This window comes from Stegodyphus dumicola, chromosome 6, assembly GCF_044657685.1.
Source record: "Stegodyphus dumicola isolate Sdum_Otavi_A_Nest chromosome 6, ASM4465768v1".
NCBI lineage: Eukaryota > Metazoa > Arthropoda > Arachnida > Araneae > Eresidae > Stegodyphus > Stegodyphus dumicola.
In genome coordinates, this window is record NC_140773.1 from 144,292,595 (window position 1) to 144,315,908 (window position 23,314).

At 32.3% G+C, this 23,314-nt stretch overlaps 1 protein-coding gene across 6 annotated transcripts in view; it reads left to right on the forward strand.

Moving 5' to 3' along the window:
* The window catches only part of LOC118200393 (solute carrier family 38 member 10), an 85,854-nt gene that overhangs the window by 5,827 nt on the left and 56,713 nt on the right, over positions 1-23,314 (forward strand). For all 6 annotated transcript variants that reach the window (XM_085818941.1, XM_085818946.1, XM_085818942.1 and 3 more), the window contains 3 exons: positions 17,152-17,269; positions 18,952-18,997; positions 22,535-22,628. In XM_085818941.1, coding sequence (XP_085675067.1) covers positions 17,152-17,269; positions 18,952-18,997; positions 22,535-22,628 — 258 coding nt within the window. The remainder of the gene's footprint in view (positions 1-17,151; positions 17,270-18,951; positions 18,998-22,534; positions 22,629-23,314) is intronic.

Consider the following 23,314-nt stretch of genomic DNA (forward strand, 5'->3'; position numbering starts at 1 on the left):
TCCTTCAAAGAAAGATCAAATTTCACGGGGAACAGATTCCTAATGGGAGTATTAAAGTTATTACGCAAACTCCAGATGATTACCGGACAGTTGTCCAAATTCTCAAAGGAAAACATGTCGAACATCATTCCTATATCCTCCCTGAGGACCGATACTTAAAAGTTGTCCTCGGAGGACTCACTGTTAACTCCCAGATTGAGGATATTAAAACCGAATTAGAGCAATTAAATTACCAAATAAAGGAAGTTAAACAAATGACCAGACGCCGCAACGGGGAAGTCACTAAACTTCCGCTGTTCTTAATATCTCTTCCAAAAAATGAAAAATCAAAGGAAATCTATAATGAAAGATTCCTTTGCCATATGAAAATCAAAGTTAAAGAGTATTTGGGTAGACAAGGACGCCTGCAATGTTTTCGTTGTCAGGGCTTCAATCATACACAGGCGGGTTGCAATTATGCACCCAAATGTGTCAGATGTAGCAAAGAGCACTATGTGAAAGACTGCCCTGATAGGAATAATGGCGACAAGCCGCCAGTTTGTGTAAATTGCGGGGGCTCCCACACTTCCAGTTTCAGGGGGTGTGAGAAATTCCCGAAAAGAAAATCGGATAAACCAATCAATTTCCCCAGTAGGGTTATTGAAAACAAAACTTATTCGCAGGCGCTGTCCTCTGGACTTTACTCAGACATTTTAAGTGAAGCGAAGCAAGTCTTCACTGACCTAGCGGAACTCATTTCCGTTATAAAAACTGCTGGTTTTCAAATTTCACAGCAGGTCAGAGGAATTCAAGAAAATAATCAGGAGATAAAAACCTCTTCTACAATTGTTAATGGGTCAAATTAGACTTATGCTTGCTCCTGTCACTATCATGACATGGAATGCTAGAGGCATTGCTTATAAAATTACAGAACTTTCTAACTTCTTCACGTGTCACGATATGGACGTGGCAATGATTACGGAGACTTTTGCTACACCAAGTACCCAGATGAAAATTCCGAACTATGTATGCTATAGATGTGATCGACTAAGTCACCGAGTTGGGGGGGGTCGCGATTTTTGTCCGCAGCTCCCTACAATCCTGCCTGATCAATGACGAGCGATTTAATGGGCATGAGCTGGTCACTGTATCTGTCCGTCTGCCGCATTATGGGAATGTTTATTTTAACTCTATGTATAATCCTCCGAAGAATATTCTCGATGTCGATTGCTTAGCAAAGATATTGCATATCAATAAACAGGTCATTCTTGCGGGTGACTTAAATGCTAAAAATCAAGAATGAAATTGTAGGAAGACTAATAACAATGGTATTAAATTGTCGGAATTCATAAATAATTACCCGGTTTATTTTCATGTGCTGAGTGAGTACACTTATTTGCCTCATAACACTAATTCTGGTGATATACTTGACATCTTTCTATCCACCATCTCCCTGTCTTTCGGCCTTGAGGTTACACAAGATTTGGACTCGGATTACTGCCCGGTCATTGCGACTCTTGGTACGACTAAGGAAGTCATGGAAGTGCTTATCAATACGACAAACTGGAGGGAATTTAATGAAATACTCTCAGAAAGTCGCATAAACCTTATGTTACGCACTCCTGAAGACATTGAGCGTGCTGCGAAGCAGCTTACGACAGAAATACAAAGCTCCTATGATGCGGCCACCAGAAAGATTCCCAGAAAACACATCACAAATAAATAAAAATCTTATCAGAGACAGGAACAGGATCAGAAAAAGGTTTCACCTTACCTATGACCCAAACACAAAGAAAGAGATGAATAGGCTCAGTAGAGAAATCAAAAAACAAATCAGTATATACCATAAGGATCTCTGGGATGATAAGATAGAAAGCTTTAATGAGCCAAGTAGCTCCTTTTGGTCTTTTGTAAGACGTTTGAAAAATAAGAATACCGTAAACAGACCAATTTATCATGAGCATGGAATTGCACTTACAAATAGTGAAAAATGTAACACGCTCGCTGAACATTTTGAAAAGCAGTTCACCCAGAACACCTCGCCATCCAATCAGGATTTTTCAACTTTAGTAAACTCCACTGTTTCTGATTGGATTCATAATTATGATACGCAGAGTCATCTTGAGCTCGTTTCGCCCCAAGAAATCCTTAGCATTATCAAAAAACTCAGGAACAGAAAGGCCCCCTGGCAGGACAATGTAAATAATGTGGCGCTTAAATGGCTGCCTATTAATATGGTCAACCGGCTCACAGGAATTCTAAACGCTTGCCTGTATAACAGTTATTTTCCACAAATTTGGAAATCCGCAAAGATGATCGTGCTCCCTAAACCGGGAAAAAATCTTACGAAAACGGAAGGGTACAGGCCCATTAGCCTGTTACCCAGTATGGGTAAAATACTTGAGAGAATTGTCCTTAGCCGTATTCAGCCTCATATGGATAAACTACCTCTCGAACAATTTGGTTTTAGAAAGGCACTTTCCACGACTAAGCAGTTGGTGCGACTTAACGAATTCATTGGCAGTGCTCTGCACAACAAGAGATATGTTGCCTTACTCATGCTAGACGTGGCGAAGGCGTTCGACCGCGTCTGGCATGAGGGGCTTATTTACAAGTTAATCAGCTTAAAGTTCAGTGATGAGTTGATTAAAATTATTTATTCTTTTCTGACCAACAGGACATTCCACATTCAAATTGGAGAAAGTAAGTCAATTACGAAACAGGTGAAGGCCGGGGTCCCACAGGGATCTATTTTAGGGCCCGTACTCTATTTATTCTACGTAGCAGACCTATCTGCAGAACATCTTGATCAAAATTTCTTCATGGGGTGCTACGCAGATGACACAGCTTTCGCTGTCAAGTCTGGGTCGCCGAATTTTGCCGTGAAGAAACTGCAGCGATTTATGCCCAAGCTGGAACAATGGTGCGCCACATGGAAAATTGCAGTCAATGCAGACAAGTCCAAACTACTGATTTTTAAGAAAAACAAAATGAATCATCCCTTGACAACACAGTTGATGCTCTTTGACACTGTCGTGCCTGTTGTCAAAAGTGCTACTTACCTCAGACTAAAATATTGTTCTAATTTCCTATGGAAAGAACATATTAACTGTATCAGAGGCAAAACTATTGGAGTCATACAAAGTCTCACGCCGCTTCTGTCTGCGACCTCCAAATTAGATTTAAAGAGGAAAAGACATATCTATAATTCTATCATACGACCTATTTTTGCATATGCCTCTCCCGCCTGGGCAACTGTTCAGAAGAAGGAGATAAACAAGTTACAAATCATACAAAGTAAAGTATTAAGGATGATCGCAAATGCGCACTATTATGTATCAAATCAGACTCTTCATTGGGACCTAAAAATGGAGACCGTTGAAATGTATTTGCATAAAGCCAACGTTAAATTCTTTGAAAAGGCGCATGAATGCAGTCATATGGAGAATCTTAACGTTCTGAATTATATTGTTTTTGAGGAAGATGTATTGTTGAGACCACTAGCGGCCCACCTCGCCCGGGACTTAAATTTCCCGACGTAAACTATCAAGAATAGTTTAATATGTATATAGTGTATATAATGTATATAGTGTATTTAATGTATATATTCTTATTCGGTTATGTATTAAGTTGTATGCTGTATGATTTATTTGTATCACTATTTTATGTTTTTGTAATAATTGTGTATTAGTGCATAATTATATTTATTGTATTATGTATTATTTCAGATGTCATATTCAAATTGTTAGATGTTGTCTGTGTCCTCTTGTTGTAAAACAACACATACATGCTACGCGGTTTCCTCGCGGCTTCCGCTTTGCGAATTTCTTGATGCGTGCGCCACTCGAAGGCCTTGCGACGCTTGGTCGCCCCCTATAACCACCTTTGACCTCTTTAAATTGTCAAGAAAGTTCAACGTCATGCACCCTTCGGGCTTATTATCAAGAGCTGGACAAGTTGCGCAGCTGCGCGACATTTCGGCAATAGCCGCACAGACTAGACTAGACTAGACTAGACTCAACCCTTCTAGTTCCTGCTTTCCTGGCACTTGAGTGAGCGGTTTCCAGCCCCTTCAGAAGGATGCATGTAGTCCGGTGAATAAAGTGCCTTGGTTCCGATTTGCGGGATGGCTGTTCCTGAATAAAATTCCTTGGTGCCTGTCTGCGGGATGATTGTTTCGGAATGAGTTCCTTGGTTCACATCCATAAAATGATTGTTCCAGAATAAAGTTCCTTGGTTACAGAGGCTACCATCTGAGTGACTGCTGTGGGCGGCATCCATGTTCTTCAATGAAGGCGGCAATTAAAACGCGGCGATTCCTCGTGCAAACGGAGTTAGGCCAGTTTTAAGTGCTTTCAAGAACTTGATTTAAATTTCAGGTGTTTTCTCAACCATTGATCATGGACGTTTTGAATGTGTAGCCAACTTCATTTTTAGGCCGCATAATTAATGTTTAGGACATTTTTGTTTGTATTGAATGCCAGTGTTTTGGAGACCAGGTAAAAATATTATTTGATGAATGATGGTTATATTATATTTTTCCTAAGACTCTGATATTGTTGAAATTTATTTTCTGTGTTTTTATTCTTTATTATATTGTTAATAAATTGGTTAAGTTCAAAACCTTTTTATTGTCTTCAATGTCTGCACAACATGATATCTCAGGGAGCTTTTATTGCTACTACTTCTAAATGTTTAATTTCTTTAAACTTTAAACTTTGCTTTAGCATCATACTAAATTATTAGAATTTAAATGTTAATATCATTAAATTACATTTTTTATATCACAGGGTTGCATTTTAAATGTCCAATTTATTAAGAAAAATTATCAGTTCCCGATGCAGATTTAATTAAGCAAAAGCAGAAGCAAATATAATTTTCTGGCACCTACTTCAAGTGTTAATTTAATCCTATAACTGCGAAAGAACAACCTTATTTATTCGTATAATAGCCATATTAAGATACGCAGCTCGATGACCTTGAAAGCACTGGAATGATTTGAAACGTTAGCACTTGGAAAACATTCGTCATTTTACTATAAACAAATGCTGGATTAATTTTGAAAGGCTGGCTCTAGATTTCATTTTTAAGCACTCTTAGCAATTCTATGATTCAAATTTTTTTTTTCACATTTTCATACGCTTTGTTCAATTACAACGTTGCACTTATTAAATCACCGTATATGCTAGATTAAATTTCGAACAATGAATTTTGACTTAAAACTTTAAACATGACTTGCTGATTCCAAGTTGCGCACATAGATTGACAGAACCGAAGATATCTGGAAGATTATAACACGAAGGCATTAATTAACTAATTTGCTTTCACAGTCGTAGCCTCAATTTGGATGATAACACTTCTGTGAAGAACATGCACACTTTGATGATTTAAATATGTAAAAGATTAAATTAGCAACTAAATTTCCCTTCTCAATTCTAAAAATGGGGTATTATTCAGTTTTGAGGGCCGTAAAAAATCGCCAAACTATTGTTGATGCCAGTGCAGCCAAAAATATTTGCGGCAACCCTAACGCAAGAAAGGAAGTATAATGGCAAATAACTATCTAAGATTCATGTTTTAATTTAGATGAAAAATTAATTTCATATACTACTTTTTTATTATTATGATTTATATAAAAAAGGCAAAATATGACTGAATGGAAGGAAGCATAAGAGTAAATAAATATTTCGAATCATTACAATAATTTATATAAAAATTGCTAAACATAACTGAAGGGATGCCTGCATCGCTATTTCGCCATCGAGTTATCCCTAAGGCATAATTTCATCTCGTTGGTTTTTCAAACATAATTTTCAATAATGAATGATGCCTTTTCTTTAAAAAAAATTCTCGGTAAAGTGCAGAATCGCCCACTTATTTGTTTACCGCTTTTTACAAGGGTAAAAACAATTAGATATTTGTCAATTTTCTTTTACTTTTCAAGTGAAAATAGGTCAATCTATACATAGATAAAGTCAAGGGTGTGCGCAGTGCCATTTTTGTGCAATTCTGGGATTTTTTTTTAAAGTGAAAATAGATCAATGTGTACATGGGATACCGAGTATGTGAAATTCTTAAAAACGCGTCAAGCAATGGGTGATTCTGCACTTTACCCAAAATTCTATTGCAGACTTTTCATCATGGGCAATTCCCAAATTGTTAAATCCATAGGATATCAAAAAAAGAATTTTAAATCAAAAAAGGATTTAAAAATTAAACTAATATTTCAATGGCATCTTAAGAAATATAGAACTATATAAACTTGTGCAATCTGAAATTGGCGCATACGCTAGATATGGCACTGGTAAACGGGCACGTTTGCTAGATTTGGCGCTTTTGCGCATACACTTTCGCTGCAATTTTTTTACAGTACTCAACACGGAATTTGCTAAAAGTAGTAACCCCTCTCTGCACTGCATCATTTCAAGCCTATTCTATATCATATGATTCTTATGTAATTATGATGATGTAAATGAAACTCAACCAGGAAATAATAATTTTACAGAAATATTAACTGTACAAACATAATGCTTTGAAGACCAAAACTAACTCAGTCTGACTTGAGATTTTATCCTGAACATTACGCACTTTCTTTTCTATGCTTTGCCTTAGCTGGACTGCAGTCTGTCTGCTTCTTCTTTTTTGCTGCAAATCTATCAAAAATGTAAGTCTTTTGGAATAGGCACAATTAATGTGCCGACTTGTGTGTAGCCGCAACATATTGCTGAAAATAAAACTGAAAATTTAATCTGCCTTCGCCTCCCATTTCCTAATCATTATGGATCAACACTTCTACGTCAGAAATTTTGATGGCGTAGAAGTGTTATTTATTCAAAATATTGTCTACTCAGAATTTATTGGCTCCGGAGATTCATTTGAGGAGGTATATCGGTGGAATTGTTTAATGTGTGGTGAAACTGTGTGTATACCCCAGACACTTTAGAAGAGAAATTAAATTCAAAGCTTTGGTTAAGTATGTTAACAAAAAGCATAGTAAACCGATGACTTGACTTATAGCACAGAAGAATATTTTTTTCTCAATTATTGCTGCTAAGTAATATTTTGTTTTGAAAGTAACATTAAATAATTCTATTTTTTGCATGCCTTTCATAAAGATCCATATATGCATGCCAGAATATGTACATGATATATTGTAACTGGCACTTTTTAATCCATGTTTAACATGTTTTGCATTTATTTATCTTCAAAAAGAAAGATCATGAAATTACATAAATTGTAATATACTAATATGTTATGGTGTCTGTAAAGTGAAACTCTTTTCTTAGTGCTTTAAAAACAGGTCCGTATTGTATCTAGCTGTTATTATATAATGCAAATAATTTTATAAATTATTTAACATGTTTCTATTATATTTTGTCTAGTCCATCAAGACTGTGTAATGCTTATAGCATAAAAACCTAGCATGTAATGATAAATACAATGCGCAAAAAAAAAAAAAAAAAAAGAGGGCAGTTTTATATCTTCCGTTCTACTGGGCTGATTGACGAATTCAATTTGCGTTTTTCGTGTCTCGAAAGCGCGACTTAGTATATGTATTAGATTTATATCATAGCATTTCTCATATAGGTATTTTGACACAAAATCAGACTTTTTCTGAAATGACATGCCAACTTTTTTACATATTTCGATTCTATAACTCATTATGCCAAACTGCCATGTTTTGCAAAAATTGCACAAGTAGTTTTTGAAAAAATAGCTCTGAAAATTTTAGCTCCTCAGTGTTAATTGAATTTAATATATATTTGTTAGTATCTCTTTTTTATTAAACTTACTTGATTCTTTCTTGCAGAATTCAAAATTTAGCCTTAAACCAAACATAATTCGCACATTTTTACTTCCTTGTACGAAGTAAAAAGGAAATATTGTAATTGCGAAAAGTTTCAGGCATCATATTTCAACGAAAATATCCATTTTCACCGCTATCAAATGCAATTTAACAATGTTTTTGCATGACATCTGTATGTAAGGACAGGATAAAGGACTCTTTTTCTGCCCCAAAATTTGTAAAACTAATTTAAAATGAATTCTGAAGAGAATTTTTCGTGGCAACTGTGCGTTTGTATGTACGTATGGATCTTGCATAAATCAAAAACGAGTAGCCTCAGAACGTTGAAATTTTTTATATAGGACTGCTATAACATGTAGATGTGCACCTCGTATTTTAGTTGCAATCGGCCACCCCAAAAGTATATAAATATAGGTATATATAATTCACTCTGTTACTCGGGTCAGTGATCTCAGTTTTTTTATTCTTATATATGTTTGTAAATTGTGCATTGTTTGCTTTAAAAATGATTGAATTGTGCTGTTCTTATCTTCCGGTTAAGGTTTTTATGCTTTTAGTAAATCTGTATGCAATATTTTTAGAATTATCAACAATTTAAAAGTCGTTTAAATGCCCCTAAGCCTAATAATTTTTCCCATGGCGGCCATTGCTTGTTTACATTTGAAACAGCAGAATAGTAAATTTGTTGTCAATCTAGAGAAAGTAAGCTTTGCAATAACAAAGATAATGCCTTCTTTTATTATTGCATATTAAATCATGCTTAATCCATTCTGAAATTTATTCGAGGAAATAAGTATTTAAGATTTACTTCATAATTTTCAATACAGACATCTTGAGTTTTAATGTATTTTTGCCTTGTCGTGAAGTGAGAACTGAATTAATTGAATGAGAAATACTGAATTGTCCGTGAAAAACTCTTTCTTTTTTTTTTTTGTTGTTGTTCTTTGCTTAATTTCTTTTATACATCATTTTAGATTTATTATAGTATTTGAATAGAACATGTGGCAACGATTAGATAATTCTTAAGATGATATAAATTTTGTGCGTTCTGAGTTAAAAAAATGAAGGAAATGTAACGCTGTTAAGTGACCCTAGGGCCAGAGTGTCGCTATGGTTAACAAATATAGTGAATTTTAAAGAGTATTATTGTTATTTTATTGTGGTTGATGTATTATCGACGAAGTATATTTAATTCAATTCAATAAGTTTAAATGAATGAGTATAATTTAATATTCTATACAAGGAAGTCATGTGGTGCACACATCAGATTTTTTTATGATTTATTTTTAAAATTTGTATTTTTATATATTTTTTTATAAATTTTTCGAAAGCCTTTTTATGTTATAACCTATAAAATTTTTAACATCATCTTACAGCAGATTTATTTCTAGGCACACTTGCAAAAATTAGAGTTTTTTATTCAAAATTTTGTAAGATATATGGAAATTTACGTATTAGCGCATTTTAAAGTTTGGCATACAAGTGGTAATAATGCCCATTGTGGTTTACACACTTGGTTAAAATTATCTGAAAGTAATGAACATGACCTTTTTTCCTGCTCGTGTACAATGAAATAAAAGGAAAGGAAAGTAGGTTGTTGTAAATTAAGAAGTTTGCCAAGACTTAGGTGCGATTACATGTTGTATTAAGTGCCCGAATGTAATTCTCATCCTGTGTGTAGCAAAATAGCGCAGCGCATAACGTTTTGTATGGCAACAACGTGGTGAGTGCTCTTAAATGAGAATAAAGTTTCTCAGTACAGCATTGGATAAGTCTTAGGTATTTACCATTCAGAGTTACTCTGATAAGCATGTCGTGAGTGAATGGCAGAAAAAGGCTACTGTTCCAAGCAAATATAGCATAGGTGTTAGATGCGGGCGAGCTGTTCAGCATCAGAAGTCCAAATGAGAGAAGTGGAGACTAAAGTCCAGGTGATCGAGCACATTTTGTTAATACTTACCCAGTTTAGTACAAATTCCCATGAATCAATAAATACCTTTTATATTAAGTTTAGGTTAACTTATTAAACTCAGTTCGTGTATCTAAATTAATTATGATTCAAATTATTTATCTGTTTACTTTTGACATGATTAAGAAAAGCACAATTTTTTTGTATGATCAGGAGTAGTGCCTTTGGCCCAGGCACCCTGGTGTTCATCATCATTCCGACATCTGTCCATGTGATACAGGTCCGGAGTTCGGAGCTAACTGGTCCATGCACATTTCAACCAATAAGGAACGTAAAAGACAAACACAAATCTATTGCAAGTCAGGCATTGGTGGGCAGGAGGGGCTTAGGTAAAAGACTTAACTTTTGCATGAATGGAAAGGGGAATAGTTAATACTGTTTGGACTAGATGACGATGCAGTTGTTGAATTTCTCAAAGTAGTACTTGGGTTTTAATGTGTCTAAAATATCATAGATGGCAACACAGTTGGCATGATATTTGTGGATTATTTTAACATAAAAATAGCAGAAGTACAAAGTAAACAGGATCATAGAGTAAAATAATATGGGGGCCTAAACAATTATTGCGCAAATTAAAGTCGATGAGATTAAATTTTGACCACAATTTGAAGAAGTTACATTTAGGAGTCTATTCAAATGAAGAAGGACTGCACCTGGTCTTTTTCTATTTGCACTGTCATGAATATTGTAATTCATAACTAGGATGGAGGTATTATTCACTTTACCAATATTCTGAAAGAATTTTCTAGCAATTTTTGCAATACAAACACTGATTTTATTAACATTCAATTCTCTGTGAATCTCTTTGTTTCGAATGTACTACTGGCAGTTTGCTATTTATCTTAAAGTTACATTTTATATTTTGCCATTTGTCTTAAAATTACATTTTGTATTTGTTGAATTTTCATCATTCTTGAGTCACAAACGTAACCCCAGACAGGACAGGTGTATGTAATGATGGGACACAAAATTTATTTATACACCAAAACTTTATTTTCAATAGATAAACTTGAATTTTGGGAAATTAAGGAGTTGAGTAATGCTTTAGTACTCAGGTTCTGGAGTCGGAGTCAGAGTTAGGCAGATTTTGGGGTAAAAGGAGTCGGAGCTGGAGACGCTAAAAACATGTCAACTCTGACTCCAGATTTTTGGACAGTTTAAATTCGAAATGAAATTAAAGTGAATTGGAAAAAAATGTAATGACAAACTGAGTTATTATTTTTATTTATTATAATACATTAATAAATAGTTATTTTCTATTTTATTGACATATTAATAAATAAATATAAGGGAGGAGGATGGATGTGATATTTGCCATTCTTGATTAAACTGATTCATTTAGTTACAAATCTCGCTGATAAATTTAGATAAGCAGCAATAGCATCAAGAACTGTCAAAATTGATGCTGTTCTTAGGAAGCAATCAGGAAAAGGAGCAATTATTGATCAAGTAGTGTGATGGGGAAGTACGTATTTGATGATATAGAGGTTGTTAGAAAGCCATCTGTGAACTTTCATTAAGAATGAAATTATTCTCAGAACAATTGGAGTATTCAATTAGGACAGTCAAACTGCAGACATTGCAACTGAGTCTCTATCATCCTTTTCCAGTGATGAATTAGATGCTATGCGATAAATTTTTTTGTAGCATCTTTTACTTCTTTTATATTAAAAAAATAAGCTGTAACCCATGTGTATATGTTTACATATATATGAGGGAGTCGGAGTCGGTCATTTTCCCTATTGACTCCACAGCCCTGTACCCCAAAATTTGTTTAGGATATATGTAATGTGTGCAGCCCATGTGAGTCTTTGGTCTAAAATAGCACCAAGGTATTTGACTTACTTGTTCCAGGGGATACTTTGCTTGTACATATCCAGAGTGATGTTAAGATCACTATTGACCTTTTTGGTGAAGTAGATGGCTTCTGATTTTTCAACGTTGATTTTAATTTTCCATTTACCCATCCTGGACTCCAGTGCATGGATGTGTTCTTCTCATGATTGCACAACTACAGCCATAGACGCATTTTGGTGAAGGATTGCAGTGTTGTCTGCGTATAATGCTAGTGTAATGAGGGGATTCTGTGGAATGTCGTTCGTATAAATTGAAAAAAGGGTAGACGAGAGCAAACTCCCTTGTGGCAAGCCTGCAAGGGTTTCTCTACATGTGGAGTATGCTTGTTTATAATGAACAACAAAGTTTCTATTGTACAGATAGGAATTAATGAGCTTTATGATGTAATCTGGGAATCCCAGAGTGATTAACTTGTATGTGAGACCATTGTAACCATACATAGTCGAAAGCTTTTGAAATATTAAGAAAGAAATTATGTGTTCTTCTCATGATTGCACAACTACAGCCATAGACGCATTTTGGTGAAGGATTGCAGTGTTGTCTGTGTATAATGCTAGTGTAATGAGGGGATTCTGTGGAATGTCGTTCGTATAAATTTAAAAAAGGGTAGACGAGAGCAAACTCCCTTGTGGCAAGCCTGCAAGGGTTTCTCTACATGTGGAGTATGCTTGTTTATAATGAACAACAAAGTTTCTATTGTACAGATAGGAATTAATGAGGTTTATGATGTAATCTGGGAATCCCAGAGTGATTAACTTGTGAGACCATTGTAACCGTACACAGTCGAAAGCTTTTGAAATATTAAGAAAGAGGGCAACAGTTATGCATCTCTTTTTAAAGTCATCAGCAATCAATTCAGTAACTTGATAAAGTTGATAGGTAGTAGAATATTTTTGCCGAAATCCATATTGTTGTGGAATAGGGATCTTATTCTCCTCGATGAAGTCTTGAATATGTTTTAATATCACTGCCTTGGCGATCTTGCTTAATGTAGATAACAAACATATCGGCCTGTATGAAGTAGCGATGGTAGGATCTTTACCCGGCTTCAGTATGGGTCCAATCACTGCTGTTTTCCAATTGGTCGGAAAGTGCTGAAGTTTGATCACAGCATTTATTAACTTTGTAAATTTGCATGGCATCTTGGGAACCATCTCCTTGATAATTTTATTGCTGATATTGTCCAATCCAGGGCTTTTTCGATTTTTCCTCTTCTCGATATAACTGCTAACTTCCGATGGCATAATTAAGGGTGTGTTGTTAGTGTTTGTTCTTGATTGGGTAATGAGGGAAGAGACTAAGTGTTCTCTTTGTGCACGAGGAATGTTGTGTGTTCAAAACTGAGAATTCTGATAATTGTCTGTGAGAGTGCTTTCTCAAAATCAATGTAAGCAATCCCAGTAGGGCCATTAATGGGCAGAATATTTGTGTTGCGTCTTTTGAACTTGGAAACCGCATTCCAGACAGAGTTATCATCTGCTGAAAGCGATTCTAAGTATCTGGCCCAGTCGAGTTGTGCATGTTTTTTAATAAGAGTCCTTATTTCTTAGTTAAGTCTATTCAGAAGATTTTTATCAGCAGAGCATCTGAATCTCTGCCATTGTTTCCGTGCATGATTTCTTTTTCTGATGAGCTCTCTGATAGCACTATTTTTATGCCTTTTCTCCTCTTTATTTTCTTTACTATTTTTCAACAATTCACAGTATAACTCCTCCGTAAAGTCATTTGTAAAAGTGTCTAATTCATCTCTCGTATGTATCGTATTGAATGTGTACTGAGTGTTGCTTTAACCTGCCCAGTTAGTAATAAGGGCTCTTTTGTGTAGTGTACTGTAAATATTGGTATTGATTTCCATCATAACGAGGTTATGATCTGAGGATAATTATGACAAGCTTTCAATGTTGTCAGGAAAGTTGATATTTTTCAAAATAAAGAAATCAATAACAGATGGTCTGCCAATACCATGGTGTGTTGGTTTAGCTGGAAATGCTAGGTTAATGTTGGCCACTTGAGCAAATTTGTGTATAATGCATCCGTGTTGATTAATATCCCAGCAATTCCACTCGCGGTGGGGTGCGTTGAAATCTCCACATATGATAACTCAATTGTAGGTATTTAATAATGTTTACAAATCTGCATTTACAGAGTTTGCAGGTGTGTATATAGGAAAATAGGTGGAGATAATAGTGATTGGTCGTGATGTGTTTGGAGTGAGTGTAATAGCTAAGACTTGTAAGGCTAAAAGCTGTGGTAATGGAGTGATATGATGAGAAATGAATCACTTAATTAAAATTAGCAGCCCTCCTCATGCATTTTCTCTAGGAGCATATCTGCCTTCAGTAGGTCGATCCCAACTGTGGGTGACATAATTGCAGGCTTAGAATGAATTTTGGGGACCAGGCATGTGTTCCTGTATGAGTAAGATGTCAGGACGGAATTCGTGTATGAACTCCTTGAGCTGGTAGGCTTTAGGGAGCAATCCATTTGTGTTCCATGTAAAAAGTGTTAATGATTGGCTGATATTACTCTGATACATGGTTCGAAATTTCACTTATGATTTCAAAAAACAGAAATATTTTATCCATAGTATCAGTAAGTGCATTTAACTTAGGAATGTATTTCTAAAATACATTATTCTTAACTGATATGTTTTGCATACCAAAAATATTATTTAAATTAGATAATTGCTTAATAAAAGTAACAAATTCTAAAACTTGACTTTTGTCATTCACATTTGGCATAACATTTTTTCTATTAGCATTTTTATTACTAGTATTACTATTATTGGTCTGAGCATTAAATTGAGTATTATTATGAGCATCAACTTCAGAAGTACTCACATTTTCATTTACATTTTGTGCAGCAAAGGACGATATGAGGGGTTTTCCAATATGAGATGGTATGCGAAGTTTGCCAAGTGAATTATTCTTAGCGCAAGCTGAAAAAAATATGACTAGATAAAGTTTTAAAATTTTCTCCGTGAATTTCACACCAAACTTTACAAAATTTAATATATAGGCATAATTTGCATCGTAGAATCGAAATATGGAAAAAAATTGACATGTATTTTCAGAAAAAGTCTAATTTTGTGTCAAAATACCTGTATTAGAACAATGCTATATATAAATCTAATACAGTACAAAGTCCGTAATCTTCGGCAATTCTGGATTAGGGGTTTTTCTGGATTATAGATCATCAATTTAAGTCTGGTAAGATGGCATACAGAAATTATAAAATTAAAAATATGAAAGCGTAATTTATGAAATAAGGAGCAGTTATGAATCTAAAAGGTATCAAAATTTACAAAAAAAAAAAAAAAAAAAAAAAAGCTTAATATTTATTTGTTTACTTTATTAAACATTTCTTTCAATGTAAGTTGTTTAAGTCACTTCGTTTTATGTGCTAATACTTTCTCTTTAATTCTATAAACAGACATAATTTCTTGTTCAGTTACAAAGTTCCACTTTTCAAATCCTGTAATTGTTGTGTCGAGAATACAAACTAACTTGTCAATCGAAATTTAATCAAAATAACCTCTCTGTCACTTTCTTCACTATCGGAAGTGGTATTTTCTGGATCTAGAACCATACTACAGATTTTGCCGTCTGTTGATTGACGATTGGCGCATTATCGTCACAATGAAAAACTTCTGTTATATCATCTTCATTTATTATCGCTTCTCCACATTTCTTTAAAAAATCCAATAACTGGAAAATTTCACCTTTAGTTTGCAATATCTGAAAACCTTCAAATTCGCGGCTATCATCTTCATCACCCTCACGATGAAACATGGTAGCTGGCCATAAATTATGCCAAGCATTTTTTAACGTATCTGGGGCTGCATCCTCCTACGATCTTGTGATGCTCCACGCAGCAGATTTTATGCTAAAAAATTTCAAAAATGTCTTGAATAGTCTTGCCATTGTTCAAGAAATTTAACATATAGGCTGAATGACAGACGTACAATTTGGAGGGAAGAGTAATACGGGTACGTTATCTTTCACTAAAACTTTAAGTGAAGTATGTGCCAAACAGTTGTCAACAATCAGGACTATTTTTGAGTCATCAGGTAAACCAACCGAATTCAAATGTTGCCGAGCCTCACGTATAAAATGACTTTCAAACCAATCATTCATCAACGCTTGTGTCATCCATGCTCTTTTATTTGCACGATATATAACGTGGAAAATTGTTACTCCTTTAAATGCTCATTCATCAACGCTGGTGTCATCCATGCTCTTTTATTTGCATGATATATAACATGGAAAATTGTTACTCCTTTAAATGCTCGAGATCGTGCATGTTTTCCAATTATGAAAAGTTTGCACTTGTGCATTCTTGCAGCATTTGCGAACACTAAAATCTTTGGTCTCACTTTGAAATCTTTGACACCAGTTGAAGCCTTTTCTGTAGAGGTTGCCAAGGTATTTCACAGTACATATTGCCAGAAAAGATCAGTTTCATCAGCGTTGTAAATTTGTTCTGGAGATAATTGTTCACTAGTAATGAGTTCAATGAATTCATCTGCAAATTGTTCAGCAGCTTCAGTATCAGCTGAAGCTTTTTCACCTGAAAATTTTAATTGTCTTATACCATGGCGATTTTTTAATTGGGTTAACCAACCTGTCGAGTATGTGCACTCGATGTTTAAGTTAATTTTTTATGAAATATTTTGGCTTCAGCCATTAGCATTCGACCCATCAATGGCGCACTCTCGCTGTGATGCTGTCTTACCCATTCAATCATCACTTTATCATGATCGTCACTTTTAGCATAAGAAACACTTTTTCTGTTATTCATTTCAAGTGGGGTGTCGGAATCCTCAAAAAGTTCCTTTTTCTTTTTGCTTATGTCATATACAGTTGACTTTCCAATGTCATACTGCTTGCATAATTTTGTGACAGATATGCCTTTATACTTTTTTTTTTTTTTTTTTAATTTCAGCAATTCCACTTTTTCTTTGATGGACATCGAAACATGCTTTCGCTTTGTAGATCCTTTGGCAGCTCCAGAATTGGAAACTCTTTTTGACATAATCTAAAGTTCAAGCTTAAATTTTATGAAATTGCTGTATCAATCTGCAAAAAATAATAAGCCGGATCCAATTAGAAGATTAAGGAACAGCACAATCTGCAACATTAACTGAAATGCCTTAGAATCTGTAAAGATAATTTTAGCCTAGCTTTTACCGTTTGTTATACATTAAACGTGCATGCGTAAAGCATACAAAAAAAAAAAAAAGTTTGGGGCTTTGAGGTCCAGATTATAGATCATTCTGGTTAATGTACTTCCGGATTACGGACTTTGTACTGTATATATCCTAAGTCGTGCTTTCGAGACATGAAAAATGCACTTTGAATTTTGTCAGTCTTCCCAGTAGAAAGGGAGATACAGATCTCTCCCTTTTGGGGGGGGGTGCAGTTTACAATATTTATGAGATTTAATTAAAATTCATTTCTAATTTTTAGATTTTTTCAAATCTTTTGTTATATAATTTGCTGTAATAAAAGAGTAACATTTTCATTCTTCATTTCTATAGTGTGGAATTTTACTGAGTATGGTATTAATCTTCATTAGTGGAATGCTTACTCGTTTAGCCTGTTATTTATTACTAAAATCTGCTATTATGGCCAGGAGAAGAAATTTTGAATTTTTAGGTAAGTTTTTTTTATCACTTTTATTAATCCAAAAGGACTATTAGTTTTGAAACATATTTTTGCATTGTTTTACTTTTCATTCCCAAATTTCAACATTTGAGTTTGTTGAAATTTGGCAACTTATCTTTCAGATTTAATCTCTCCGTTACTGATTAACTCTCTGAGGTATTTAAAAGCATAAGATGCAAATCTTAAGAATTATTATTTCTTTTACTTTTTAATATGATTGATTTAAATAAAAATGCATTTAATTTATGATATATTTAATTTAAAGCATTAATTATTTTTGCAAATTATCTTCTTATTTTTAAAATATACAGAAATTATATAATTTGAATTTAACAAATATGCTCTATTTGTAAAAGCTAATAAAAATTTTAAATTTAATTAAGAAATTTTAATTGCAAAAATAAAGAAAAAATAATTATTGCTGCAAACTAATTTACAATGTCATTTAAATTCTAAGAGCATATGTAAATTAAGTGCACATATCTAAAACTATGAAAAAAAATATTCCAAAAAATTAATCTCAAAAATTTTTATAATGAATTTTTAAGACCAAACCAATTTGCATAAGTGAATAACTGTTGAGCAGGCAGGAGACAGACTTATCAAGGGGAAGTTGCCTCCAAACCTAACTCTTCGGTTATACAGTTCGTGTTTCGTGATCCATATAGGCAAGTCTATAGTAGAATTCAAAACCAAAAGTAAATCTAAAAGTTGTGAAATACTAAAAAAGAAATTTAAACTAGTAGGAATTTTGAGAAATTTAGCAATTAAATTATTAGGAATTAAAATATTAATTAAATGTCAAAATTTAAAAGAGAAAACCAAAGTAATTTAGAAACTCTTGCCTATTGAAAACTTCCCCTACAGGAATTATGCATGTAAACCTAAAATAAACTATATACAATCTATAAATATAAAAAAAAAATACTAAAAAGGCTAGTAAATATAAAGTTTTAATGTAATTTACCTAGAACTACACATTTGAATTCCTGAGAGTGGATTAGCATTTGCTAAACTGAGGTTGAGTAGTTTGTTATTGCTAACTGTATAAATAGAGGGTGCTAATACAATGTAAAGTTGTGTATTAAGCTGCTGCCTGTGAGAGCTATTGTATATGCTGTAAACTTTAAGTAATGTAAAATGTAAAATGCTTATTTTGTGTGCAAAAATGTTGCTAACTTTGAGGCATTGTAAAAATGTGTAAAAAAATGTAAAAATTGTAAACTGCTACTGTATGTGAAAATTGCTACCATTTTTCATGGCTTTAGATAAGTGCACTTAATTTACATATGCTCTTAGAATTTAAATTATATCGTAAATTAGTTCACAGCAATAATTAATTTTTTTATTTTTGCAATTAAATTTTCTTAATTAAATTTAAAATTTTTATTAACTTTTTATGAATAGAGAATATTTGTTAAATTCAAATTTCATTCCTTGCAGCAATGGTGCAAGAGAATTATTTAAATTTAATTTAACTTTACTATATGCTTGTGAAACAGAAGGTATATAATATTCCCATGTTAGTCTAAATGTATATTTATCTAGTATTCTATCAAGTGTTTCACTATTCCATCTGGTCCATTTTTATTGAGAATCCCTCTCTTTTTCTCTTTTTTTTTTAAATAATTTTGTTGTAGCACAATGCCCAATAATGCCTATTTTCATTTTAGCTTTCCATACTTTTGGTTCTACTGGAAAATTGGCTGTTGAGATGAGGTATATCATTTTTTTGGATTTTGTGTTCATTTCACTTGTTCATATTCTTTTTATCAGTATTTTATCCCGTAATTGTAATAATCTGTTTAATAATGTTTGGTTATTAATATACGGACATTATTAATATATTCACATTTCATGGAGATGATAATTTCATTAGGAATTTTGCCACTTGTGCAGATACTGAAATCTGCAACCCAGTGTCTCCCTAGATTCTAAATATTTTTCTACCCCTAAATTTAGCTGCCCAATACATCTCCTAAATTCCAGTAATTTTGGCATCTTTAAAATTTGCTGCTCGATGCTTCTAAAAATTTTGCCACCCTTAATTTATCCTGCCTGGCTCTGAGAACCCATTTATTATTTATCTCTAATTCTGAAGTTATGTGTATTCAAAAACAAAGAAGTCATATAATTTCACTTCTTCATCATGATCTTCATTAAACACTTCAATGTACTATTCTTCTCAGCATAATTTTTAAAAAATATATCAGAAAATACTCATAGTATGTGGCCAAGAGAAAGTCTTAAATGAAAAGTCTAATTACACTCTTTCTGACTAACTTTCTTTAGTTTGAGTCATGAAAAGAACAATAAATTTATAGATCAAACCATTATATCTCATGATAAATTAGCAATAATATATACATTTTACAATGAAAAAAATTACCTTTCGAAAATTAAGGATAAGTTGTCAATTTCTGAGTAATGTGTTACCTTAAAAATAATAATTCATAAATATGAATTTATCAGAAGTCATGAAAAAAGAAAGAAATTATTCAGTTTTCATTTGCATTGTTTAGAGCAGAAAAAGAGGCGCTGTGCCAATGCCAATGATTATAAAATACAGAGTGCCTGTGCTTCAAAACCATGTATTTCCACATCAGAAATATATCTAAATAGTGAGCAGAAATAGGAAAAATGTATAAATAGTTATCATGATGCACACTAGAGGGAGCCACATTAGGTCGAGGAAGTTTAGGGATAGGAAAAATTAATTATTTATTTTTTTTGGAAGATTTTTGGTTTTAAACATTTTTTATTTTATTTTTCAATTTTACAATTTTTTTGGTATATTTATTTATTTATTATTTATTTTTTGGGGTTGTATTTATGTTTTATAACACATAAATACAACACTAAAGCAGACAAGAAAGATTTTACAGATTAATAGGCTCATTGTCGTATGGCGCTAATAATAGTGAAGTAAAATATTAAATTTTCATGAGGAAATATCCAGGGCAGATTTATTTCTGTGAGCATGATGTGATTAAGTAGTGAACAGATTGATACAATGCAGAAATTACCACTTTTCAGTAAAATTGCAGTAGAAGATAGCAAGAGCCACTGTGGGAATAAAAGTATTTCAATATTTGATAGGCTAAATATGGAAACAGACTTGAGATTGTTACTTTCCAAATTTCACTTATCAGTTTTTATTTAACTTATGTAAGGAATTATTATTCACATTAAGTTTAGATTTCTGTAATTATTATTTTCTAATATCAATTTAGCTGTAGTTTTTGTGGTCTGTCAAAAGTTCGCTTTTATTCAGGGTTTTCACTCTTAATGAAGGAAAATCACAGAACTTATTGGCCATGTTTATATACAAGCTTTACATGTGCATGTTGTTCAAGATCAATCCTGTTAACCAACTGTATAACACGTTTGTGAGTGTATTTATTCTTCAACATTTGAAAAAGTTTATGTTCAGTTTTTTGGGCAAGCTTGACCTTGAATAACACATGCATAAGAATGCTCATATATGAGCATTTAATATATTATACATTATAAGTTTATTTTGTTAATTTGTTTACTTGCTTTTAATTTTATTGTTGATTTAAATACTAAAAAATTCTATGTAATGTATATATTGAAATAATAATAATTTAAATGAATATATGTGACAAATAAATTGTTTTATATTGTTAAGTAAATATGTAGCTGATAAATATTACCAAGAAGCAATTAAATATTATATATAGACTTAAAGTTTTCAGTTTAGTGAGTCATTGTTTAAGCATAAGATGCAGTCCGTTTCTAAAAGTAGACTTAACAAGTGTGATGACATTAGGTAAAAAAATAGCTCACTCATTTTACAATCTCTGTAGAAAATGTAATTTAATTTTAAAAAATTAGTTCAGAAAGGGAGAAAAAGAATTTGATTTAATATTGTCAATAAAACATAGATTTTGCAAAATAAATTTTTGCAAAATCTATGTATTTAAGCAAAAATATGCAAAATCTATCTATCTTAAAAAAATATGCAAAATCTACCTATTTAAGCAACATTATTTGTGGAAATAAAACGTGGTAAGCAAGGAAGTAAAATCCTCTCATTGCATATTTTTCACTTATAAAAATATCTGAATGAGCTGTTGTTCTTGTTTTGAATTTTTTTCTGCTTTATAAAGCTTTCTCCAATAAATAAGTTATTTTCTCTTCAGGGATAGATAAGTATTGAAAATTTCAAAGGCATTATATTAGGTACTTAATTTAAAGAGAAGCATGCCAGTGTAAAATTTAAAATTAAGCAAAAAACATATTGTTAGATTGGTACATATTTAAAATTAACAGTTTTTGTGAAAGTGTATATCAATTTAAAGGTGCTTTTTTTGTAATCTAATTTTAATTTATATTAAACATTCACTCAGTTTATTTAAGGAGATATATGCTTATTATTATTTTCTTTGAAATATGAATTAGTTGTTGTTGTGTTCAGCCTAAAGTAATTTCTATAAAAAGGAAGGAAAAAATATGCTATGCTTTAATAAATCCAGGGAAGGTAATTTCAGAATTCCAGTTTATAATTAATAATAACAGAGATAAAGAATTGTGTTTATTGCTTTTAAATTGTTTAGTTTAATAACAGATTAAATTTGAAAGAAAAATTAAGTGACTGTGCATGGAAGATAAAAATATTTTATATTCAGCAGTGGTAGCATATTTCTTTTAAATCGCTCATCTCTGTTTTATTAAATTTGGAAGGCAAATATGTTACACTTTGCCAAATGGTCACACATTTCTTTAAAATCTCTGAGTTTTATTATTAAATTTAAAACATAAATATCTTATGCTTTCCAGAGTGAAACGACATTGCTTTAGAATTTATGAATTCACATAAAATAGGAAATAAATAAAAAGTTGGCTTCGAGGTGTACATGTGCACGTGGTGGACTACGTGTGTTTAAAATTTGGTGGTCTAGGTATTGCCATTTTACTTAAATATAGGAACATGTGTATAGATTCTTAAATAAAAATGATAATATTTATTTCCAATTTTAAAAATTCCATTCATTTCAACTTTGCCTAAAAATAATAGTTCATAATTTACAAAAAGTCTGAAATAAATAAAATAATTTGAATTTTGTTATGATTATTTAGTTCTAAATCTCCTCAAATTTACATTTGCTAAACATATAGCATAAAATAAAATATTGCAGTATTTAATCAAATATCATTTCTTTAATTTCAAATGTCCAAAATAATTTATCTTAAATCTTTGTTTTTTTTAATTGATTTAAAAATTTTTTTTAGTGTTATTGGTTTTCTGATTGGCGTTTGTATTGCATTTTTTGTTGTTATTGGGGACCTTGGACCTCCTCTTGCTGCTGAATTCCTAACTATTGAAGTAAGTGTACCTTTTTGTATTTTATGTAGGAAAAATCTTGCAGTTGTTCAGAGTTTATTTATTGTTCTAACTAGGTAAAGGTGCTAATATTTTTTCCCCCTTAATGAGAAAAAATTATTATATATGCATGTATTTTTTATCATATTATTGATAATTAACAGTTTTATTTTGAGAGAAGTGGCTCGTAATATAGAGCTAATAACAACTTTATTAACTACTACTAGCTTCGCTGCCAGCCTTCGTCTGGCTTTTAAATGTACTAGAAAAATGGCTGAAGGGAGCACCAAACTTTAAATTTAAAAACTGCGTAGAATTTTACTCTGCAGAACAATTTCATAAAAAAAAAGTTATTATGTATAACAAAATTACAATGAAATAAGTAATATCCCTTAATACAAATATTAATTATCCTAATAAATAAATTAACCAACTTCCCTTTGCAAAATCTAAAGAACTCAAATGATATAAAGGAGGTTAAGAACTTTGTTTCCTAAACAAATCACTCAAAACTTTTCAATATCTTAAAGACAGTGAAATGAGCAATAAATAACATAAAAGAATACAAAAAACAAAAAATTCTGAAATGCAAAGTATAATTAATGATATTTTATCTTATATTTTCAAGAGAAAAAAAATTACAATAAAATAAGCTATATACCTTAATACAAATATTAATTATCCTAATA